Source organism: Vanellus vanellus (genome assembly GCF_965231255.1).
Source record: "Vanellus vanellus genome assembly, chromosome: 3".
Lineage (NCBI taxonomy): Eukaryota > Metazoa > Chordata > Aves > Charadriiformes > Charadriidae > Vanellus > Vanellus vanellus.
Window position 1 is genome coordinate 127650318 of NC_138907.1, and position 25817 is coordinate 127676134.

Below are 25817 nucleotides of genomic sequence, written 5' to 3' on the forward strand. Positions count from 1 at the left end.
GTTTGGGCCAAATAAGGTTTAGCCCCAAATGTGGGAAGCCCTTTTGCGGCTCAGCTGGGTTCACAGGCAACACTCCACATGTGACACCAGCAGCCCATGCAAAGCCCTCGGGCTTCCAAAATAACCCAACTGAACACCAGTCATTACTGGGAAAGTGGGAGAGATGTTACACTGGCTGAAAGCAAAGTAAAACCATGACACAACTGGATAGTCCTGATCCAACCCATCTCTCCCAGCAACACATCCCAATTTCAGGTTGGTACAAAATCTCGATTATCAACTAACAAGGATAAATCTCACTCTTCCTTTGCCTCCAACACACCCAGCCCAGCAGGCTCAGACGGTGCCACCCCTCAGCCTACACATCACACATCCAAAGCGATGGATTCGAGATCCGTAATGTCAGCAGCCACCCTCAGCTGCACACAAAGGGCTCAGGACAGGAAAAAAAATAAAAAGAAGTAAAGGCAATGTTGGTTGGAAATCCTTGTTTGAGGTTCAAAACCCCCTGCAAACAGATGAAGCATTTGTCCCCGTGAAACTGTCTTCCACAACCCTTTTTCTCATGTTGCTTGGAACTGTGGCCTTTGGCAAGCAGAGACCGCTGTGGCCAGCAACACAGTACTGAGCTCTTGCAGTCTGAAAGCAGCAGTTCCTCTCTCTGGCTGGCAAAACCTTCACTTAAAACAAGATGCTTTCTACTTACACTATCAAGGACAGGGGGGAAAAGAGTCTGAAAAAAACATCTTCGTCCAGTGCAAGAGACAGACTGACCCGACGAGGTTGGAGTCCGATGGCAGAGGGTACATGCAACGGGCTGAGAATTTTTTTCACTTGAAATTATAACCAAATCCAGTGTCCTCCGGAGCTCAGTCTTCCTTTTCCTGGTCTCCTCCCGTCTCCAGGGCATGACCCACAGGCTGTGGGTCAGAGAAATGTGGGTAGGAGAGGAGGTAAGGAGAGGCTGCGGAGCACATGGTTTGCCTTCCCGGCTCAGAGTGCAACTTCTGGGGGGGTTTAAGGAAGTTTCTGAAAGGGAAACGGGTAATTTAATTGCTGCGTGAGAGGATCTGTGGCTGTTGTAAGTGCAAGCTGCTTCACAGCTTAATCACCTCGCTACTTGGGGCTTTGTGCTTTGCCCACCAAACCGAGGGCATACCCAGCACCGGCAGCCTCCTGAAATACATATTAATACATTAAAACAAACTCTCTTCAGGTAACTCCAGCTGTTCAAGCTCAACTCATTCTTTTAGGTTTCTACAGTTAAAACCAGAGCAGAAACAGGAAAATTAATCCTGTCCCCCTGCCCCAACCCATGTCCTGCTCAGAGCAGCATGGAAGACAGCCAGTGAACCAGCTCTGGAGGATTTGAAGAGCTGCTAAAACCATGTACTGGGTTTATTCAGCATCTGGACTGGGCTCTATGCTGCAAGTTTGCTGCGGAATTGCAAGTAAGTGCCCTACAGCAAGCAGGAAGCAGCAGCACACCGGTGCCGAGCACACCGCAAATCACAGCAGGATCTGAAATGAAATCTTCTTGGGCGCATCTTATTACCGTTTGCGTGGGCTGGATGTGTGGTTGCCTGAGTGTTTTGTTTCATTTGTTTCCCTTCACTATTATTCATGTGGATGAAAACGCTGTCAGGGAATTGCAAAGCAAAGAGTGAGGTTTCTCCTGTCATCGCCTGTACACGCTACTTAGAAATCCTGAGCGAGGAGATGCTGAAAGGGGAAGCTGGAAGTCTCTATCCCAAGATCAAGCCAGATGTTCTCCTTAATGACTCCTCCTTTATTCCACTACTGGAAATCTTTCCAAGATCCTCCCCCTCTGCTCTGCTCTGGGGAGGCCGCATCTGGAGCACTGTGTCCAGTTCGGGGCTCCCCAGTTCAAGAAGGACAGGGAACTGCTGGAGAGGTCCAGCAAAGGGCTATGAAGATGATGAGGGGATTGGAACATCTCTGAGGAAAGGCTGAGGGACTCGGGGCTTTTTAGTCTGGAGAAGAGACAACTGAGGGGGGGGATCTCATCAATGCTTATCAATCCTTCAAGGGAGGGTGCCAGGGGGATGGGAACAGGCTTTTTCCAGTGGTGCCCAGGGACAGGACAAGAGTAACGGGCACTAACTTGAATATAGGAAGTTCCATCTTAACATGAGGAAGGACTTCTCTCCTTTGGGGGCGGCAGAGCACTGGCACAGCTGCCCAGAGAGGGGGGGAGTCTCCCACTCTGGAGCCATTCCAAACCCGCCTGGAGGTGTCCTGTGCCACTGCTGGAGGTGCCCCTGCTCTGGTGGGGGGTGGCACTGGGGGAGCTCCAGAGGGCCCTTCCAGCCCTCACCAGTCTGGGATTCTATAATATGCGTCCTGGGGCAGTGCAGGAGCAGCAGCCAAGTATCGCCACCTCACTCAAACCCTAGTGTAGTCTCCTTCCACCTGTTCAGAGCAGAGATTTAATCCAAATCCCTCTCCTCTTTTCTTCCCCATAAGCATGGAAATAGCAGCACCTCGCCGGGGACTTCAGCAACCGCAGCAATGCTGTGCCCAGGAGGGATCTCACCCTTGCTACAACGGAGTGGAGGTCAACTGCTGGCAGGGACCGGTGGTCCAGGCAGTTTTTAATTCCTTGAGTATACTGTGACTTTGCCAGATGCCACAGACATCTTGAAGGATGCATCAACACTCTGCAAATGCTGCAGGGAAGCGCTCAGAAGTTAAGCAGTGGTTGCAATATCACCGTTGGAACTGGTAGGGTGGCGTTCTCCAGGTTCTTCTGTCTGAGGAGGTTCTCCTAATGCAGTGCTAAAGATACAAACGCTTGCAGAAAGCAAGTTTTTAAGCTTGCACAACCAAGACTTCTCCCTTACAACCTTTGTTTTTTGCTGGGATGCTATTTAACATGATACGGGAACAATTTTTACAGCCCAACTCCAGCACAAAGGCACTTTAAATTAGAGGGTAATCTACCTACATCTGTTCCAGGGGCAGCCTTGAACGACTACACAACTTTGTATTAAATTATATTTGCACCTATTCACTTCAAGCTCAATACAGGGTCAGAATACTTTATCAGAGACTCCTGTGCAGCTAAGGAATCTTACTGATTTTTTAGTAAATTATGTCATCTTAAGAAATACATATCTAAGTAAAAGTTTTTAAAAAATCAAATATTTTCCGTAGCCCTATTTATCTCATTACCCATGAAAGATTCAAAGATCCAATGCAGCTTTAAGCTTTGCTCTTGATTAACTCTCAGCCCACCAGGGAAAAGAAACCACATAACCTGCTTCGGAAGACCAAATCACAACCCAGCCGCGCAGTTTGCAAACGAAGTTTCAAGGAACCGATCGATGACCTAAGGCCACACCATGCAGTAAGGCTAAAGGAGGAAGCTCGACTCTCCTTTGGGGTACTCTGCTAGCACAAAGCCGCATAACCAAAGTGTAGTCCTGGAGCTCCAGTAGTGCCTTGGTGGAACTTAGGACTACATTATGTTTCCATGGGCTCTTTCAGCCCAGGACATGCTACACACGTTGCTTTGTCTCATTAGGCTGCAATTTTCTTCAATAACCTTCTGGCTTCGGGTGCTTTGATCGCAGATCACGCCAACGCATGCTGCGCTGCTCCTCGCAGTCAGATGGTGCCCGGACCCACTTCAATCACAAGGAGGGAGCCCCCAAATCTGCCCCCGTCTGCTTCTCTTCCCCCCAAGTTTCCTCCACATAGCTCTGTGCTTTGGGACTTGAATGCAGGGCAATTCGTTGAACCCCAACGTTACTGGGAACGTGTTTGTTACGCAGAGATGCAGCACTGCTTCAAGATCTGAGAGAATTGGATATTCCCCATCAAAAGACTTTTTTCTCCGTAAGGAAATCAGATTCACAGCTCTGCAGTTTCTTTCGACATCAGCAGTTGTAAGGGCTTGTGTTTCTTGCCAGCCCCACGTACCCACCTGCCTCTTCCCCTGGCTAGGCACATCCCACGTCTCAGCTGTCGAGGCTCAAACGGAACCTCACCTCTGCTCCCCCAGTTCTCATTGCCCCTTTCCACAGTGGATATTAGCATCTGTTGCTGTCCGATGAAGCCCAGGTAAGTTTTTTTTATCACTATCACATTAAACCATGCAGTTAGTGTGATGGTTACAGTGACAGTGGACAAGGGAAGAGCAACCGATGTCATCTACCTGGACTTGTGCAAAGCGTTTGACACCATGCCGCATGATATCCTGGTCTCTAAATTGGAGAGACATGGATTTGACAAATGGACCACTTGGGGGATAAAGAACTGGCTGGACGGTCACACTCAAAGAGTTGCGGTCAACGGCTCGATGGCCAAGTGGAGAGCAGTGACAAGTGGCGTTCCTCAGGGGTCAGTACTGGGACCTGTACTGTTCAACGTCTTTGTCAGCGACATGGACAGTGGGGTCGAGTGCACCCTCAGCAAGTTTGATGATGATACCAAGCTGTTTGGTGAGGCAGACACGCTGGAGGGGAGGGATGGCATCCAGAGGGACCTGGACAGGCTGCAGAGGTGGGCCCAAGCCAAACTCATGCAGTTCAACAAGGCCAAGTGCAAGGTCCTACAGCTGGGTGGGGGCAATCCCAAGCCCAACTCCAGGCTGGGCGGGGAATGGCTGGAGAGCAGCCCTTGGGAGAAGGACCTGGGGGTGCTGATTGACGAGAAGCTCAACATGAGCCAGAGTGTGCGATCGCAGCCCAGAAGGCCAACCGTATCCTGGGCTGCATCAGAAGAAGTGTGGCCAGCAGGTCAAAGGAGGGGATTCTGCCCCTCTGCTCCACTCTCATGAGACCCCACCTGCAGTACTGCATCCAGCTTGGGAGTCCCCAACAGAAGAAGGACACAGACCTGCTGGAGCGTGTCCAGAGGACAGCCACGAGGAGGATGATCCAAGGGCTGGAGCACCTCTCCTATGAGGAGAGGCTGAAAGCGTTGGGGCTGTTCAGCCTAGAGAAGAGAAGGCTCCGGGGAGACCTTATTGTGGCCTTCCACTACCTTAAGGGGGCCTACAGGAGAGCTGGGGAAGGACTTTTTACTAGGGCATGTAGCGATAGGAGGAGGGGGAATGGCTTTAAACTGGAAGAGGGCAGGTTCAGATTGAACATTAGGAAGAAGTTTTTCCCTGTGAGGGTGGTGAGGCACTGGCACAGGTTGCCCAGAGAGGCTGTTGAGGCCCCATCCCTGGAGGTGTTCAAGGCCAGGTTGGACATGGCCTTGGGCAACCTGGGCTGGTGGGAGGTGTCCCTGCCTATGGCAGGGGGGTTGGAACTGGATGATCTTCAAGGTCCCTTCCAACCTAAATCATTCTATGATTCTATGCGTGTAGATGAACACTACAGACTCCCAACGTGATTTAAACACCCAGTCTGCACATGGACCTGGCAACAAGCACTTTGGTGGGATGGATGCCTGGAGGCTGCACAGGGTTAAGCCTCCTGTGAGAGATCCCAGGAGATTTGGGCTCTTTCAAAAAATAAAGGGATTTAGAAAAATGGGAAGAAAGCATACTTATTATTAGACCAACACGCTCCTTCGGAAAGGACCACAGCAGAAGCTCGCTGTGCTCCAGCCGTTCCGCGACACTTGGCCACGAGCACAGTGTCACCACCCAACATCCCAAACCAGACAGGAGACAGTTTCCTCCTCCTGAACCGAGCAGTACCAAACGTCCCCCCGCAGCACACAAACCCCAGCGCGTGGCTCGAAGGCGACATGCAGCAACTCGTGTTGTGTCAGAGTCCCCAAAAAAGCCAGTGGGCCTCCAGCACAATAGATGTGCAGATGAGAGCAGAGTTAAAAAAAGGCATTAATGTCCATCAACAGAAACATTTTTTCTTTCACAAATAAGATCCATTAGCAACTCCAAGGAGAACAATCCCCACTCTTCAGCTCTGAAGGAGTACACAGTTTTTCAGCAGACACAATGCGAAGATTTTTGCAGAATTCAGGCATTCAACGGGACTAATGTGAAAGATTAGTTTGCAATTATCCAAGCAATTTTCTCTCCTCATTGTCCCTGGACCATAAGGGTTTTTAAATGTGAGCAGAAGGATTTATTCATCACAATAATAATAAAATGAAATATTAAATCAATGAATCTCTTTGCGTGAAGCATAAAGCTCACATTGCTATTAAGCTTAGTAGTGTCCTGTCACATAAACCACATGCAGTTTGCGTACTTATGTACCATCTCCCCCTTTTATTTTTCCCTCCCTTAATTTGTAAGGCATTATCCTTCCATTTGTCCTCTAAACACAAACGGATTCAGGCAACACAGTGTTGCTTCTTGTTAGTGGCTCTATGCCCATGCTTTCTTTACAAGGGCACGTGGAGATTTATACTTAACATTAATTGTTAACAGTGGCCAGTGCAGGAAGTTATGCTGGGATGACAGAGAAACCCTAAAATACACACATAAGTAATAACTTAGGGAGAATTAAGTTCTTACAAGCAACACTGCCAGTATGCAAGCGAGTAGCTGGGCACGGAAAGGAATGTCATCGGTCTTTGAAGGTGTCACCATTACAGTTTGACTGGAGGGGGCGGGGGGAATCAACCCAAACCTAAGCAAAACTCATTTACAACCTCTGGAGCATGGAAGCTCTCCTGCTGACACTGGCCTTGGCTTTTATTTCCTTCTCTGCCATCCCGTGTAATATAAAGTGATAAACGACTTTTGAGGCCCTTGCAGTAGGCATGGCTTCAGCAGGTCCCTCTTTTGTTTTTATAAAAGATTTATCTAGTGAAGTGCAGAAACAGTCACTACTTATGTATTTATAAGGTGCCAACTGTCCTCACAGTGAGAGACTTAAAGAGCATAAGCAAAAGTTTTCAATAAGCAAGAATCTCTAGATTTAAGCCTCGAGATTCATATTAGGCTCCATACAAGCAATTACTGTTTCATGACTGCTAAACACTTGGCACCTCTAAAGATCCCACATTTTTACAATTGAGGCTCTCCCGCGTAACAGCTCCTGTATTTCATAACCCAAAGGTCACCGAACAAATTCTCTCATGACAGCAATTCAACTCGCAGAGCGCAGCAGTCCGCCTCTGAACATTGGCCTCCCTTTAAAGCCGGTGGAGAGAAACGGGCATTTCTAGAGCACCAACCCAGGCATTCTCATGCAAACACCTAAAATGGGTCAGATGAGTCATACCTGTGATCTCCCTGTTTTTCTCTGCTGATAAAGCCTCAGATCAGGTACAGACATCTACATCCACTTGAGATGTCCTAGATGACTTGAGTTGACGCGCTACAGCACAGCTACAGCCAACTTTAACACCCAAACCCCACCAGGAAGCGAGACCATAGTAGCTACATCTTTCTTACCATGATTGGGACACCAATGTCTGGCCACAAGAGATCCTCAGAGGGAAGTTTGGGAGAGTTCCACACTACCACAACTTTATTTAAGTATGGGAGACCATTGAGCCTTTCTAGGGAGTTCATCAACACTTCCTCCCGCTCGTAAGTCAACATCACTACTGTGAACTGCTCCCGGGGGACGTTGCCACCTAAAGCAGCCTGGAACTCCTTCCCAGAGCCACCTGCTCCTCCACCAATTGGTCGAAATCCAGTCCCAGACCCCAAAAATTTTGCTTCTGACGGTAAAACAGGGTCAAAGGGAGTGTAGGGGAAGAGGTGGAAAGGCCCCGGAGCAGAATTCCAATTCCTGTAGATGTCCATTGCAGTGAGGGTGAAATTGCGGAGATATTTGGGAGATGCATAGGGTGGTTCTGTTTCCACAGGCCCCAAATCCAGGTCACCGTTGTCTGCCATATTGGGGTCTGTACCAGCAGCTTTGCCAGACCGGTGAGGAATCTCCACGGCAGTTTCTTCTCGGATAGGAGCAGCCGGGATTTGAATTCGAGTCCTTATGATAGCTAAGACTGTGCTGAACACATTGTCAGAGGTGGAGAAGTAGGTCTCCCACAAGAAGCGGCCCTGCCTCCTCATGGCAAGGAGATCGTTGTCAGAAATGCTTCTCAGAAGAAAGTGCACTTCTGTGATACGTGGCTTTGGTATGATTAAGGCTGCCTCGTTCCACCGGATCACATCATTATAGGGTAGCTGAACTTGCTCTCCAAGAACCACCGGGATGGCTCCAACTTCCAGAGCCTCAAACAGTCTCATGGCACACCCGGCAGAGATCACTAAATGGGTGTCCCCTGGGGTGATTATCAGTGCAAAAGTAGATAGCTTCAGTAGCTCTAGTCTGTCATCCCTTTCTCCACACAGAGCCCACTCAGTGGGCAGACTTGCCTTAGGCTGGTTCTTACAAGTGAACTCCACCAAAACGAAGTCCAACTTGCTGTCCTGAACAGCCTTCAAGGTGGTGATGATCCGATCGTCATAGTCAGCTGGGGCATTGCCTTCTATTTCCTCTTCGAAAGAGCGAACCTCTTGCAAGCTAGATCTGAGAGACTCAATCTTCTCCCCCTGGAAACTGAACAGATATTTACGCTTGACTGGCACCTGGGGCGGGATTTCTAGGAAGTTGGGTTCAGACATAGCGTGGACCAGAGGCGATACCACAATATCAAACCCCGGTCGATACTGCACATCGTAAAAGGTGGACTGGGCAATCATGGCACGCCCTGTGCTGATGTTGTAAATGAAGTTCTGAGTTTCCGATTTCCTTGATAAATTGATGATGAGATGGTTATGTCCATCAGTCCTCCAATATGGCAAAGAGTGCAACTGTTGCTCTAGTTCAGTAGGTTTTGGCATTACGGGCTCTTGCATTTCCCCCACTAAAATTATATACACACAAGCAATATTTGCATTTTCAGTAACATAAACATTAGTTCTGACAGTCGCCTCAAAGGCTTGTTTAATTAAAGGGTCTAAGGAACTACCAAAAGGGTAATCGTCACTGTTGTAGACATAGACTGGAAAGCCAGATGTCAATGGGCAGCGTGAGTAGTCAAAGCAGTTGTGTAGCCTACAGTTCCGGTTGGATTTTGGCAAGGGGAAGGTCGCATCGTCTTTGTCTGGCAGGAGCCGGATGGGCAAGGAGAGCTTGGGCTGGTTCTGAGCCATCAGCTCTTTGTAGGAATGCTCGGTCTGGCTGATGACGTTCTTCAGCTGCAGCAGGTCCTGCTTGGCATTTTCAATGCTCTTTTTGCAGGCCTCGATCTTCAAGTTGAGCTTGGCAATCTCGCTGTTGAGCTCCTGCCGCTTGGCCTCCAGCTGGAGCAGCTCCTCGCTGACTGACTCACGGATGCGGCACAGGTCTTGCACATGCTTTACCTCGCACAGCTCATTGCCAGTCCGAGGGCCAAAGATGCGCTTGCCAGCATCGTCTGCGTCATCGATGGTGGTTAGGTAGTAGTGGGCAATGAGGGGAAAGAAGACGAGAATAATAAAGAGGGTGAAACTAAGCCAGGTGAGCCGGATCCGACTGGACCACCTCAACACCCACGGCTGGCCTCCGTTCCCCACTCCCCCATTCCGCAACATCGTATATCCAGTCATGAGTTCAAAAGTCACTGCGCGCCCAATCACGTTGGATCAGTAGCCATAACCAAAAGAGTTTTTATAGCGAGTCTCTTGAAAAAAATGTTATTGTGCCTGCTTAACGAGAAGCCAATAGAAGGGGAATTTCATCTTCTTGTCGTACTGATGGCTTTTCTACAGTCGTTTTGCTGCAGGTGCAACTTTTGATCCCGTTAGACTCAACCATTGACCTTCTCACCCACCCCCAGCCCACCCTTGGTCTGCAGGCAACCGTTGCTGGAAGTGTCACAGCGTTGTCATGGTGATTCAAAGTCTCAACTGGCAGAAGAAAAACACAATGGGATCAAGCCAAACTCTACTGCTGCTCTCGACATCCTGCATTACCATCCAATGAATATGCAGAGGCACCAGCCATTGTGGAGAAGGAGCCAGAAGAGACTTGTATGAATGTCAGTCTCTCTCATTGCTGCTGCGTGGTGGATGCTTTGCCGTTCCTACAAGAGAACAATCATATATTCAGAAAATGCAAACACAACGACCCCTTAGTGACCTAAGACATTGCTATTTTTTTAAAAGCAACTGTCCTCTCTGCAAAACAGCAACCTTCGTACATGTCTAATACCTCTGGGGTTAATACCAGTAAACCTGAGACAGTGAAGGGATTCATTAGATGCGGACACATGGCTTTCCCTGGGTACTCTGCTTTTCATTAGGATTGCACGCTTCAGTGGCCAGAGCAGAAAAATCACCGCCCTTGGATCTGGTTTCCTCTGCTACTGTCTTGCTGTGTAACTTTGCAGAAGCTGCTTAACATCTGCAAGCTCCTGTCTCCTCCTGTACGAAATGGAGATATTAATGTACACCTGCTCTCTCCGCCCACCTTTTAATGGCATGTTGTGATCCTGGGACACAGCAGTGCTGCGAATTTGTACTGCATAACTGAGTGTAATCACTATTGTTCTGGTCTAGTGACTAGAGCTGATGAGGAATTTTTAGATGAAGTGTTTTGCTTTCATTTCCCGCCGGAAAATTTTGATTCATTGCAAGGGAAAGTTTACAGCGAATGTACTCATGTTGGTTACGATTTCCTCTGCTGGCTGGCTGCATACGAGAGAGAATTTCTGGTCAAAACTGGGAAAGTCTACACTGTACATTAAAGCACAGATGCCGAAGTTAGTATCCGTCAGGTACTGCACCACCCAAGCAGTATCACCTTGCTCCGCTATACCTTTTCGCTTGGAAAACTCTGCTATGGCACTGCATGCCTACCTGGCATGGGCAGAAAAATCAAGGACACGGCAAATTCAGCTCTGAGTCTTTGGTCTATGCCAACAGATTTAAATCTAGGCCACACGAATACGCTGACACGAGAAACTCTCCCTTCCCTTTTATTAGCATCCTCCGAGGTACCCAAGTTTCTGGGATATTCTTTCATATACTGGACTTCCCACGGCACTGATGAATATAGCACCAGGCTTAGCATCAACTCTTGCACAGCCTCAAGAGAAGCTTATTCATTTCCGCTTCAATTTTTAATTAGAGGAAAGTCATCTACACTGGTGACGGTCATTTTTCACTAAATCTATTTAATACTCCTCTCATCTACTCATCAAGAATTAGCAGAAAGAAGGCAAGGAAGCAAATCTCAGCTAAAACAGGAGATCTGGAAATGGGCCAAAGCAAAAGAGAAGTTCACCTTAAAGGAGCAGAGAGAAGTCAGGAATAATTTTCAGTGTAGCACACAAGCGCGTGTCAGAAAAAATAAATGGAAGATTTGATTTTAACCAGGAAAAATCATAATGAAAGGGGAAACGAGGAGTAATAAAGCGCTATTTCTTGGCCTGTTTTGTTACAAGGCTACTTGTTGTCTGTAACTTAACGCCCCACAATTAAATGGAGATCCCCCCCAGTGGGATCAGCAACTGGGAGCTGCACAGCAGTACGGACACTTAAAATTAAGGCAGATTTAAAATTCATAACATTGTCTGGCAACCAGCACTGGTGTAAATCTCAGAAAGCCGGGAGGATAAAAGGGCTAAAAAGTCAGGAAAAGGCTAAATCAGCTTTCTCAGATCTTGGCAGCGCCGTCGCTGCGGGCAGATGGGGGAGGCCTCGGCTCTGCTGGCAGGACATTTTCATACTATTCTCTGTCCACCAACTTGCACTTGCCCAGCCTGGGAGAGAGGCCGGTGATGAATGTAAATCCCCAGTGCTTCTGTGCGGGGCTGTCAGTCAGGCACAGGGAGCCCCAGCAATACCGCCACACTTGTGTAGCAGCGGTCCCAGAGGCACATTACAACAGAAGGGTTTCAGCATGCACCACTGTACAAACCAGGTGACTGAAGGCAAAAATAAATAATAATAAAAAAAGCTTTTAAAGTCTATTCCCCCCCCCCCCCCCCTTTAAGCTCTCCCCAGGAAGGGAAGCTCATGCTGTCACTGTCCGTGTGCATCCACCAGTTGGTCAGTCCTTGCTATTTCAGCCTGGTCTCGCAGGGGCTGCAAAGATCCTAGAATTGCTAACAGTTTTCTGCAGGCAGCTGGCCCTATTAACCCTTTTTCCGAGCACACACGCTCCCTAGAACACCAGTGAATCTAAAAACCAGCTTAACTTCAAGGCACACGTGGAAAAACAAGCTCTGCTGGGGTTTTTTTGTTGATGTTCGGGGGTGCCATGGGGTAAGCGCAGTCAAACCCTGCAAGGTGCTGAGATAACACAGAAACACGGGATCATAAATGTGGCAAAGAAACAACGAAGGAGCTTCTTCGGTCCGGCCAGAGAAAACTGCAGCCCCACAGGCAGTAAAGGTAGTCACAAAGGTTATCAGCTCAGACCGTGTATAAATGTGTTTTAGCTGTTTTGCCCATTTATGAGCCCTAAATAGTGATGAAATGGCAAACCGGACTCCCTAAAATGGCAACTGGGGTCCTTGAAAAGCTAAATCTATCATGCCACACATGATCCTCTGCAGCTGTTCTGCCACCTAATCCTTCCAATGGCTCCTCTGGTCCTTCCATTCAGTTGACACAGAACAAACTTTATCCTCCTGACCTAAAAACGGGGGCTATGAATTAAAAAAAACCCCAACACACGTATGCTCAGAAACCTGAACCTGAAAAACTAACTCTGCTGCTAGCTTGGAAAACACACACGGGAAAGAGCAGAGCAGGCTGGGGAGGGATTTGAAATGCAACACGTGGGCTTTGGGATCAGTTAGAAGTATTGACTGTCAGTATAAAATATGTACTGGTGATAAAGCAAGCACTTTAGACACACTCAGACTCTTCTTCATTACTAAGAATTTATTCCTCATCAACTGGATAGAGCCGGAGGTTGTAACACATCATCATTAGGACTTAAAAAAACAAAACAAAACCAACAAAATAAAACCTTATCTGTGGTTTTAGCAAGAGAGACTTCATTGTTGCATTTAAGAGCAACAAGCAGCCCTGGGGAAAAAGGCTGCTGATTTCTGCAGTTCCCAAAAAGAAGTTTGGGAGGAAGAAAACCGGGTCAGTTGCTGGGCTCTCCAGCCAGCTCATTCCTCTCACTCCCAGGTACTATTTAGTCCTTTAAACTGACCGAGCCCTACACTGGGAAACTCTTGTTGATGCTATAACACAATGTTGCTGCCTGATAGACCTAATTACACACACATATACACACACACAAAAGAGGCAGGAAAAGCTCTCGGGAAATCAGAAGCTCAATAATTAGCAGAGCCTCTTCCCAAATGCCAATCTGACTGACTTCTCAGGCATGACAGGTTTGCACGCTGCAGTTCCTTCTCCCACAGCACATGGCTGAGTGACTAAATCGCTGTTCGGGCACACTGTCACATCTCAGTTCAAATCCGGGGCTGCCTTCACAGCTTTTCTCAACTCCACAGTAGGCGCTCCCCATGTCAGTGAAGTTATGGGAATACCTGAGGTTCTCCCGCGTTGTGTATTTCCAGTGCCAGGCTGGTCTGAGCTGTGGATGCTCGTGGAATCATTAATCTGCAAATGTTCAGCCACCAAGGTCCTTCTGCAAATACCTGAGCGCACCTATTCCTCACTACTTACACCTCCTTTTCACAGAATCCCAGACTGGTGAGGGTTGGAAGGGCCCTCTGGAGCTCCCCCAGTGCCACCCCCCGCCAGAGCAGGGGCACCTCCAGCAGTGGCACAGGACACCTCCAGGCGGGTTTGGAATGGCTCCAGAGTGGGAGACTCCCTCCCCTCTCTGGGCAGCTGTGCCAGTGCTCTGCCGCCCGCACAGCAAAGAAGTTCCTCCTCACATTAAGATGGTACTGCCTATATTCAAGTTTGTGCCCATTACTCTTGTCCTGTCACTGGGCACCACTGGGAAAAGACTGTTCTCATCCCCCCGGCACCCTCCCTTTAAGGATTGATAAACATTGATAAGATGCCCCAGTCTTTTCTGTAGACTACAAAGCCCCAAGTCCCTCAGCCTATCCTCAAAGAGAGATGTTCCAATCCCCTCATCATCTTCATAGCCCTTTGCTGGACCCTCTCCAGCAGCTCCCTGTCCTTCTTTTGCTCATCTCCCTGTAAAATTAGGGAAATGTGGTCCCTTTCTCAGCATATTTTTGAACAGAACCCGGAAACTTTAAACGTACGGTCCATCCAGAGCATAGCACAGCAATAAGTAACCCTCAGGCAGAATGTGGTGACACAGACTGCACTGAACTTCCCAGGAGTAAAATCTCCAGGGTTCCTGTGTTTGCTAAATTAGAGCTCCCAAACTCTGTCTGTATGCAGCCATCCTCGTCCTCACTCTCTTTCCCCATCAAACGGTGGGTCTGCAGCCTTATCGCTATGTTACCTCCACAAACTTTCTGCTGTGCCGGCCCTCTCCGTGGAGAGCAAAGCACCGTACCCACCTCTGTCACGCAGGCTTGCTCCTGATGAACGGCGAAGGACGTCAGGGAGTGCGCGTTAGTGGCTCCTGTGCTTTATCTGTTCAGCCTTAAATAGACAGTTCCTATTGCCAAGTCTCTTTTTCGCCAGCACTAAAAATGAAATCAAAGGAAAAAATATACTTTTTTTTCTTAAGAGGAGAAGCAGGAAATTTTGCTAAAAAAGAAAAATATAGCATATTCCCCCCCTTCAGAGAAGAGTTTCAGGTGAAATGGAAAAGAAATGAACACAAAACAGTCCTTTAGCGATGATAACTTTCTACTTCCTAATGCTTTCAAAGAAAAGGATTACACCCCAAATCTCCAATCACTTTGGGAACAGAAGCATTCAGAGGATTTTCCTTCTGCAGTTGAACAAGGAGAATAAATCTATTAGGTGTGTGCTTTAAGGTACATTTGAGAGCAGATCTTTAAAAGGAGCAGATGGAAAATTCACTCTGAAATGCTTCGCATGCTACAGCCTTAGGGATCATCACGAGGGATTTGTACCATCTCGAGAGCTCACAGGTACAGAGAAATTCTCCTAGGCTAAGATCAACGCTGCTACACGCACAACCGGTAAAGGGTCTTGTAATCTGTAAATTCAGGGGATAAACCGCATCCCTGGCTTTAGGAAGCTTTTATCTAAACCAAGAAAACATCCACCACATCTGCAGCTCCATGCGAAGCCAAATCTGTTTCCAGCCATGCTCCCCATCCCAGCTGGGCATGCGCAGGGTAATGGGGGCCTGGGCAAACACTCCAAGAGAGCCCTTTCATGTGCTTCCTCCAGCAAAGTCAGGAAACCACGTGTGCTGAAGAAGGCAGCAGCTGAACAATACCAGGGGTAATATCACGTATGTTCACCCTGTTCTTTTATTCTTTCCCTGGGCTGCTTGCGTGCTCTGTTGGAGACAGGTCCCAGACAACACGGACACTGGTGTTGCACCACGCTTGCTAGCTTCTCTCCAGCCAGGTGTCCTCCTGCCCTGACAGCATAGGACCAGCGCTGCCAGTACAGCATCATTTCATCTTAACAGTCTTCACAAATGTGCCTCCTGCAATTCAGAAATCCTTGGGGTGAGGAGAGAGAACAAAAAAGACCCACTGCATTTGCAGATTGCCCCAATAGCTCATCTGGATGGGGAATAGAGATGGGGTGGAGAAATGCAACAGGAGAGGAAAGGCAGTACCTCCGAAGAGCTTTTCTGACTTTCCTTTGCAGACCTTCCACCAACCTTAACTGTGAGAGCAGACAGGGATCAGAGAGGTATTTGGGGTGGTTTAGAAGGGGCACTTGAGGACAAATGCTTTGAGATCTGCTTTCCACTCCATGTTCTCGGGGGGAAAGAGTGCTCATGCCTGCAATCACAGCATCTCTCACCAAGGGCACCCAGCATGCAACACCGCAGGGCGCCAGCCCTCGACCTGTGCTCCCACCCTGGAGCTGCTCAGTGCCAGGACCTGCAGGCTTTCCAGGCATGGAACAAGTAGATTACTCTGCTGTAGCTGCTGAAGGAATCATTATAATCAGCATGAACTCTTTGTTGCTGATTGTGGAGCCCCAGCCAGCAAGTTCAGCATTAGACCTTTCCCAGAAGCGATCCCCACTTCTGAAGTCACATGGCAAAAAACCCAGAAGAAGCATCATCAGCTGATAAACCCCAACAGGTGAGACCCCATGAAACAGATTATCTTGTACTTCTGCTGGTGTCTTTGAGAGCTTATGACAGGCGAGCAGGGAAATCAACGCCCAAAAAAGACGGTAGAGGTAACCACCCCAGGGGTGGAGGTAAAATGAAGTGCTGCTCCCTCAAGGATGAAAGTTGAGTTGCCTGATCATAGCAGGAAGGAAAGAAGGAAAAGAAGGGAGGAAGAACTGGGAGAAGTGCATTGGTCACCTTAGCTGGGAGCAGGAAGAAGAGGAAGCCTGGAAGGGTTGGGAGTGAGGGTTCCTCCTGCTGAATACTTGCAGCTTGCAAACCTATCTGTGGTGGCAGCAACCAGACCTTCCAGGGCTCTGGCACTGGCAGAAAGAAAAAGCACATGGAGGTAGGGAGTGCCAAACTGCAGCTCTGGCCACTACCTGCTTGGCCATAGTTGGCTGTTGTCATAGGATATCAAAAGATAACATGAGCAGAAACCTGGAGTCAAGACGTCCTAGGTTTGCCCCCAGGTCTAACACTGCCTCTCTCCAGCACCCAGGGGGTACTGGAGAGAGAAGGCTCCAGGGAGACCTTATAGCGGCTTTCCAGTATCTAAAGGGGGTGTACAAGAAAGCTGGAGAGGGACTTTTTACAAGGGCATGTGGTGACAGGACGAGGGGGAATGGCTTCAAACTGGAAGAAGGCAGATTTAGAATAGATATTAGGAAGAAATTTGTCACTCTGAGGGTGGTGAGGCACTGGCCCAGGTTGCCCAGAGAAGCTGTGGCTGCCCCATCCCTGGAGGTGTTCAAGGCCAGGTTGGACGGGGCTTGGAGCAACCTGGGCTGGTGGGAGGTGTCCCTGCCTATGGCAGGGGGGTTGGAACTCGATAATCTTCAAGGTCCCTTCCAACCTAAACCATTCTATGATTCTATGAAATCACACAACCTCCGTGCCCTGTTCTCCCTCTTTACAAAGTAAAGGTGAACTTAAACTGCTTCACGGCACACAAGTGAAGAACTGACTCTCTGGTTTACAGCTTTTTGTTCCCCATCTGGGGTACAAGAAGAGGAGCCTGCTCCAGGAGATGGTCAGTATTGTGGCAAGCAGAAGCTACAGAAATCTCTCCCCCTAGTGCTTCCAGGTACCTGCCTGCTTTGCTCTCTGCAAGAGCTCTGTTGTGCTCCTCAGCTGAGGTTAACCGAGTGATTCACAAACATTCACTCATTCTGATGAAATCCTCGGACAGTAAAACCACATCCAGTTTTCAGAGAGCAGGTAATGGAGACATGGAGAAACAACTCGCCCAAGGTCACCCCAGAATCTGCGCCAGCTTGGGATTCACTCCCCATCTAATTGTCCTGTCCACAAGACAGCCTGCCTTTTTCCAGTGGTTTCCTTCTCTGGTGCCTTCTTGCTTTTTGCATCACACATTGCGAATTCTACTTTACATATACAGCTTTTAGTTCTTGAATTTATTATTTAGTGTTGTTTTCTGGTAATAAACCAACCGTATTGTTTTATTTTTTCTTCCAGGTTGCACACAAGTGCTCCTCCGCCCAAAGAAATACTCAGCTTACAAGCAAATCCTTTTATGTCCTGCGGTACCGAACGGCAGATCACCCTGGATGCAAAGTTCACCCCCCTCCAAATCTCAGAGCAGGGGACCACAGGACAGAACTTTACAAGAAATTTGGTAAACCCATACAACCACACAGCGGCTGATGTTCTGCTCACCACGTTCCCATTTACAAAGTGTTAAAAGATTTTCTGGGACGCGGGAGACAAAACTTTGCTCCATGGTGTGCAGCAGCACAAGCTACTCAAGGAGCAGGTGTGTGGCTGATCTTTTGTTCACCACTAAAAGGGATAAATTAGGTGTGGGAGGAGGGGAAGGCTCTTTTTGCTTTTTCCTTGAAGCAATTAACGAACAAGACCCGTCTTGGGGTAAAACCACAGCGAAGAGCCAAGTGCTTTGCGTCGTATGAGAAGCATGCAGAGGTCAACTCCGGACAGGAGGAGAGAGGGCTGACTTTCCAAACGCTGACTTTGTGACACAGCTCAAGTCCTTGGTATTCTTTGTGGTTTTCAGTCCTAGATAGCTCAGGCACGCTATTTTCCCCAAGGCAAAACCACAAACCTCTCTCACCTCCCTAAAACACTATCGTCACCACTTCCTCAGCAGCAAATAACCACGTGACAGAATTCAGGCTCCTGCTCTGATAGACGCTTCAGGTCGTAATTAAGCACAAATTTACAATTTTCTTTGTCCTGGCTAAATTATAAGAAAAAGAAAATATTGCCCAAACAGCACAGAAACACACACAATGTTTAACAGCATCTCACTTAGCAGAGCAGGGTGGGTCACTATGGAAAATAACCTGTCTCCATGGGTTTGCTGGAAAAGTTTGCCCATTTCCCACACGCAGCGAATAAGCCGGTTCTGGCGAGTGAGCATCTCCAGCAAGGGGCCTCTAACGAGCATGAAATCATACGGGTGGCTTCTCATGGACTTCAGCGGGCAAGGGGGCAGGTCAGCGGTCAGTCCTCGTGACCCACACACGTCGGGAAGTTTACATCCAGGGAAAGCTTACAGAAATGAGGGAACCCTGGCTGCTAAATCTGATCAAGGTGCAGTGACATTTAATTTGTCAGTGCTACATGGCCAAATTAACCGGGCTAACCAACTCCAAATGTCCCTTCTCTCCCTGTTTAGCTCTTTCACCCACTCCCCATCTTCCCATCTGTATCTGTGCTGCTGTGCATCTAACACCAGCTTTTCCTCTCCTCTCAGAAAAGCCGCTGATGTGCAGGGCGGGCAGTCGCACACGGTCTCATTAGCAAGCCGACAGCCTTCTGCACTTTTTGGAGAATGCTTCATCACCATGTAAGTGGAGGCCGCTCTGTTTCAGACAACCTGATCGATCATGCCAAATAACTAAATTACCTGACGCGCTGCAATCAGCCATATTTATACAGCAGGCAGATTCTTATCCGACACAGTTCATTACAAAGCAAGCTAGAAATTCAGATGAACAAACACAACTATTGCCAGGACTCTATTAATTTGGACTAGCTTCAAAGAGGGTCCTGTGGGTAAAACCCCCTCTCTCATTACCAGACACTCGAGTCACACAGTCCCAATTAGGCGAGGAATATTAGATGCCTTTCTGCTGCACTCACAGGCATGCAACACAGCAGGAACCCAGTGGCCCAACTAATCTGCATCTTCACTGTCTGCAGAAGCTTCAGGAGAAAGATGTCACCGTGCCACACCATCATGTCACCACCACCGCTGGGCTTGTGCAAAAGCTGTCCCTCTTTAACTGTTAACAGCATCCTAGCCCCATACTGCTGGTATACTGGCAGCACTTGTGCATGGATAGACTTTGGACTGTTCATATTCATGTAGATTTGGCCAGATATGAGAGTGGAAATGCACTCTGCACAGACAGATTGAATTGCAGTAACTGCTTCTGGAGAAATAGCACCTCCAACAACAAAACAAATAAACAAACAAACAAACAAAATCGAGCCACAGGGCAAAAATATATCTAAGGCTATTCTGCCTTTTCTAGCCTTCTGAGAAAAGTTCACGACTATACTGCTCCCTCCTCACCCATCACACAAACAGCTCCAGCTTTACTGGTCCTTCTGGATCGTATCACACAGCATTTTCCTCCTGTTTCTTTTTGGGACCCTCCAGGAGCCCCTTTCACTCATCAGCCCAGCACTGCACCTTAGCAAGCCTTTTCTAAAGGCCCTCAGCGGTGATCCAAGTCATGGTGAACATGCACGTCTGGCCATTCTCCTCCCCATCTGCTTAACCTGCGAGCGCCCCAGGGCACAGCACATCCTTAAAACGCTCAGAGAGCACCGTGAAGTGTATCTACAGATCTCGCTCCTGTACAAGGTACCCCCACGCTGGCAGGAAGCGATACAGCGTGTAGCATCCTTGCTGTAAAAACACTGCTGGCCTAAGTGCTGTCCCAGGGAAAGTCCCCACCTGAAACCAAGAGGCACCACTGGCACAGACCTTTCAGGTAAGATCTCTGCCAGCTAAGGCAACGTTATGATGGCTGAAATAAAGAAAAGCTAATTACCATAGTCGTGCAAAGCAAAGAGGAACCTGACCAGGTGACTCAAGCTGGCTAACAAACCAGATGTTTGCTGTGCAGGACACTTGCACTGCACAGGTTAGGACATGCAGATGTGGAAGCAGCCAAATACGGCACTTCAAAATACACAGAGTGAACGAAACTGTGCCTGAAGCTTGTGGGTGTGCTTAACGAAGTTACTAACCAGAAGAGTGCATGGTGGAAGATAAGCACTAGCAGAATGCATCATAATTACATTTCTACAAAGCAAAGTCGCCACTTGGATTTGAAATGCTGGATAATTTGACACACGCTGGGTGCTGTTCTGTCACTGGTGCCCAGTGCTTCACTTGCAAGATATCATGAAGAAACAGAAATGACAAATCTAGTCTCAAGCTGTGTGGCTGAAGAAGATGAGCAACACCCAGTCCCTGGAAGAGGCAGGATGGGAGACGGCAAACTCCGCTCAGCATGTGTGTCCAGCATAGAGACTGCTCCTATCATAATGGGGAGGTAGAAAGACGTACAGAAACCACTGGGGAACAGATGTAGTAATAACAGACCAGTTAGGAAGGGCAAAGTTACACTATTCTGTTTAACCAAGGCATAAGAGAGAGGTCAGGGAAAGAGGGATCAAAGGAATTTGGCCAAAGCTGGAGGGGAAGGAAGGAATTCACTTTTCACCCGTGCAAGGTAGACCCAATCACTGAGCAAGTTTAAATGGGTTTCAGAAAGCCACAGGTTATAAGTTAATCTAAGTGCTAGATTGAGCCTGCCTAGAAATAAATCGATCCATTAAATATACCCACTTGCCAGATTTTTAATAATGTGGTGTTATATTAGCGATCAGGCAACCAAAGGAGTCTTCAGCTCTGGAGCGGCATCCCTCCAGCCCCAACCTTGTGCCTGTGCGGAGGGTCCCAAGGGGGCTGCTCCCTCCCCGCAGCTTCACCGACACAGCCCAAACCAACTGGTTCCCTTTTAGCATTTCATATCATCTGAAACTTGTCAGCAAAACCCCACCAAAGCCATTAATAACAAAGCTTCCCTGTTTTATGAAATTCCTGCCATGTACATAATTCATATATGATTTCATTTTATTTGGACTCTTCCGGTTCCCAGCTCCCACCTGGGGCTCAGGAGGCATTAACAGCCCACCATACTCTGGGAAGAGCGAATGTTATCTCATACTCACACTGACTTTTTTTTTTTGCACTCCCACGTTTTACGCAGCATATTCCTTACTGAACTGCTGCTTCACACCTCCGCGATGGCCACTTTTGTGAAACACTTTGGGATCCTTCGAAGTAAAAGGTAAATCTGCCAAGTCTAAGGGCTGGGAACTTGGGGGTATTAGGTAGAGTACTGCAGGACTGTTTAATGGCTGCAAACTTAATGAGCAAACACAGCACTTCTTTTGACCTCAAAAATTACTTTTTAGGATAAAAGAGAGAAGGTCTTAAAATAAAAAAGGCATGATGAAATGCTTTAACCAATGGCACTGCCGCATGGAGCCTGTTCCTTAGCATCCCAGAGCAGATGTGCTGCACTCAAAATGTCTTTGTCTATTAAAACTGTGTCAGCTTCAGAGACTCCAAAACTCCCTGTGGCATAAACAGAATTTCTAATGAACAGCTGCAGGATACAGGAGTAGCCGCGCAAAATGCAGCTGCCGAGCTCATTTTCTTTGCCGCTCTCTCACCACCTTTCCTCTGCTGCCCAAATCCCACCTGCCCCCATTTGGGTCTCCCTCTCGCACAAGCCCACCGCCTCACCATGTCTTCTGCACCCTCCACAGATGAGCGCTGTCAGCCCATCGGTTTAGTTCATCCATGACCAGAAGGATGCTGCCCTGTGACCCACCTCCAGCCTCCTTCTTTGCAGCCAGTCAGCTAAAGACCAGTCAGTTTGAGGACAGACACCCAGCACTGGTTTTCTCTATCTGACATTTTCTCTATCTGACATTTACTATTTCCAAAGCCTGTGAGCATCGCTCATCTCCTTAGACCGCATCTTGCTGTGCCCGCACACCTCCTGGTCTAACAGAGCCGCGCTCCCATGCAAACTCTCGAGCGCTCTCACACCTCTCCGGCCTCTGCAGAGCTTTCCTGCTGTTTTGCCTGCTCGCACCAAGAAAGCGCAAAAGGGAGAAATAAAGGGGAAAAACATTATCATGCCAAACCCCGTAATTCCACAGAACATGAGCAATCCTCAGGGAAGGATTCAGCCTGAGTAAATTGAAACCCACTAATAGAGCTTTTAGCTTCAACGCTGCCTTCCAGGCCAAGGCACCAAAGCATGACTCCTTGTGCGAGTTGGTTTAGTTTTGTTTTTTAAATCCTCTGCCTTTGAAACCAAAAACCTGTCAAGCATACAGCCTGGTCCGAAGGCACTTCCCAACTGCTCTCCCGACCCTAATGGTGTCCTGTTAGCTGGCTGGAAAAACAGCTGGAATGATTATTAATTTAGTCAGGCACTTGTAACGGCCCCTGTGATGCTCAGCGCTGTACTCGGAGAAAAACATAATCTGTTGTCTCAATGTAGCCCCAACAAGTACTTCTGGGAACACCAGCACAAATGAAGCTTGAATTTTTACTGTTTGATGCCTTCAGTCTTCCGTGGGGTTCTCCGGTACCCCATAGAGAGGCTCAGTTTCCTATTTTTAGGAAGTTAATGCTTTGGTGAGCTCTATCACTCTAATTTGAGTGAAAACTGCTGATAAATTCAAAAGTTATCAGAAGACTAACAGATAAAACCAGATGCCCAAGTCCCATTTTATTAGAACACTCTAACAACATTAAAGAGCATCTAATGCTAAGCAATAGTGTCTTTTTAAATAAATCCTTATTAACTGGTATCGAACACACAGACCAGCTAAATACCTTGTGGCTTTGAGACAATCTGTCTGATGTAATCATATGATGTCCAAATGCTTTAGCTATTCGACCACTGCAATGAGTGGTGAGACTGGTGCAAGCACTGAGCAGCTTAAATCAGCCAAGTTTTTGCAAAGTTAATGGCTTAACAGCTTCCCTGGATTGGCAGAAGGTTGTGCAGGACAGATCTTATTCATAGCTGACAGGGCTTCGAACAGTTAACATCGCTAATGCACTTTCACGGTCCAGAGGAAAAATTCCCAGAGAAACTGTGTGCCATGGATATCGTGGACATGCTCTGCACTTCGGAGATTGCCCAAGTAATCCTCACCATGCACAGTCCCACCTGCCCGTTCACAACAGAAGGTGAAGAGAATCCAAATGTTAGCAGAGGGGCTACATTTGGGAAGGCTGAAGCTACTTTGGCGAGGACACGTCAGGCTTAAAAATACTCCAGGCAGAAATCTCCAACACACAACAGCTATTTTTGCTGGGTAAGTGGGGCCAAATGTCCTCGGAGCAGCTCAAAAATGGGCAGTGGGACACACTGCCAGCACAACGCTCATGCAGATGAAGCAATCGCTTCCAACACAAGCTGCTGTCTCCCAGCCTCATCCCAAAGATCAGACCATTTCCAACTCACGCCACCTTCAGGGACCATTTGCAGAATAGATGCCGAGAGGTCCTAATGGGCAAAGAAGCCACAAACATCTCTCCTGTCCATTTACATCAGTTATTGTGGACAGAAGAGAAGGCCTAGCGTCTCTCATGCTGTGCCATCTCACTCTCATCTCAGTGGCCTGAGCCATAAGAGGCTCAGATCGCACAAAAACATTGCAACGGACAGCACAGCTATCTGCCTTTTAGGCTTAATAGCACAAGAGGTTGGTTAGTGCGGGAGTTAACTATTGCCATCCACTGGGCAAAAGCTGCTCTTGTCCAAAGCAAACACCTGATGCCCAGCCAAGAAAAGGGGAGGCCTTCCCAGGGCCTGGGAATGCTGCGGGTGAACACACGCTTTGAAGGACTCAGTGACACAGCCACCAACTCCACTGCGAATGTGCCATGCAGACAGACGTGAAGGCATCGGCTTGGAACCAAGTCATTAAGATAGCCACAAAATTCACAACTCAATTTGACCACTGTATAGAATCCAATAAAAATAATAAAAAACAATGAGGATGGCTATATTAGATCAAACCAATGATCCATCCACTTCAACCCCTCAACTCCTGAGTGCTCATTTCCAGCTGCGCTGGTGCAAAATACTCATAAATCATAGTCACAGAACAGCTTATTCGGAACAATTTTCCCCTAACCATTAGAAAATGGAGTTGCATGAGCCCTTGAAGAACAGAAGCTGCCCACCAAAATGCTTTTTTGAAGCAATCAATCATGTACATTCTCATCTGTACAAAGTCTGAACTCTTTTTTTAAAAAAAAAAAAAGAAAAAAAGGAAAGGAAAGCACTTGGTTTTATTGGTTTCATAGCTTCTTGCAGCAGTGAGTTCCACAGCTGAGCTCTGCAAGTCATTCCCTTTCACCAGCTTCAACTACAAACCCTCCTAATTCAGTCTGTGCCCTCTTCTGTAGAGTTACGCACCTCTACAGTGATGGGTACAACAGCACTCTCGCCCAGCTCACTACGGACGCAGAGGAACAATGGTAAGAAAGCCACTGCAACAAGAACTGCCACCTTACCTTCTCTAAGCTGTCTGACATCCCACCACGTGCTCTTCTCTGATCTAAGCAGCATTAATCTTTCCAATCCTTGCAACCGTCAGGGTTGGCACGGAAGTAGAAATACAAGGATCTTACTGCCAAGGGATAATTTCAGCATAAATTTGCATTTCTGCTATTGTCTCATCCTTCCTGACGGACATCCCGGTTCTCCAGTACACTCCTTTTGGGGAGTAACCCTCCCTCTCTTTTATCGAACATCCTCTCTAACATCTATGTTTTGTTTCCGTTCCAGTCATTTCCCAAATTTGTGCTGAGTTTCTTTTCTTTTTTTTTTAATTGCTCTCAATATGTCACTCTATATTACTCAACAGCAGATTTATTTAAACGTGTCAGTGCTGTTGCTTAGCAGATCTGACTGTGCTTTACAATTTAAGCCTGCTTCAGAGTCACGTGCTCCCCTTCCCAGTGCTCCCCAGCAAGTCTGGATCATCAGGAAGTTTGAGGAAAATAAAAATAAGTCCAACTCTAAAGGCAATCCCCTGGCCTGCCTAGGACAGCTTCACTAGAGATCCCTAAAAAAAACCCCAAACCAACCCACCACCAAAAACCACCATAGAAGAGGAATTGTGCCAAAAAGCCCACACGATTTTTCTTCTCTGTCAGGAAGCAGTATCAGGTGTTATTTGTCTTCCATTTTCTACCTTGTACCCATGAGCTTCAATAGGAGCCCATCAAGTAAATGATCATCAAGAGCTTTGAGAAGAGTCCTAATACGGAGCTAATATCAGCTTCCCCCAAGCAGCAAGCTAATTTTAGGTAATGGCCTTCAATCGCTCTATAAAAGGCCTGGAACACCCAGGTGAGAGCATGTTCTGACCTTTGAAATTAGACTTGGGTCGTCGCTGAGAGAGAGAAGATAATGTGCAACTAAATCACATACACAATGTGTTCTGCTCGGGCTTTTCAAGCTCTCCAACCAGCAGTGGTGTAGGTTTAGTTATTGCCCCTATGGACTCCAACTCGCACATTGACAGCCGGGTAACTGGAGCGCCTAATGGCTCCGCGCAGCCTCGGCAAGCTCCGCACACAATTTCAGCGAGAGGCAGAAGCTATCCCAAAACACTTATAAAAAAAAT

The 25817-nt window shown here is 47.8% G+C and overlaps 1 protein-coding gene and 1 long non-coding RNA gene across 2 annotated transcripts in view; both read right to left on the minus strand.

Annotated features, from left to right (window-relative positions):
• EXTL3 (exostosin like glycosyltransferase 3) overlaps nucleotides 1–9702 on the minus strand; it is a 37912-nt gene extending 28210 nt beyond the window's left edge. The window contains exon 1 of the mRNA XM_082480951.1: nucleotides 7349–9702. Coding sequence (XP_082337077.1) covers nucleotides 7349–9496 — 2148 coding nt within the window. The 5' untranslated portion in view covers nucleotides 9497–9702. The remainder of the gene's footprint in view (nucleotides 1–7348) is intronic.
• A 4661-nt stretch (nucleotides 9703–14363) lies between these two features.
• LOC309670513 overlaps nucleotides 14364–25817 on the minus strand; it is a 96432-nt gene continuing 84978 nt past the window's right edge. Inside the window, exon 4 of the long non-coding RNA XR_014269013.1 lies at nucleotides 14364–14493. This is a non-coding gene — a long non-coding RNA (uncharacterized lncRNA). The remainder of the gene's footprint in view (nucleotides 14494–25817) is intronic.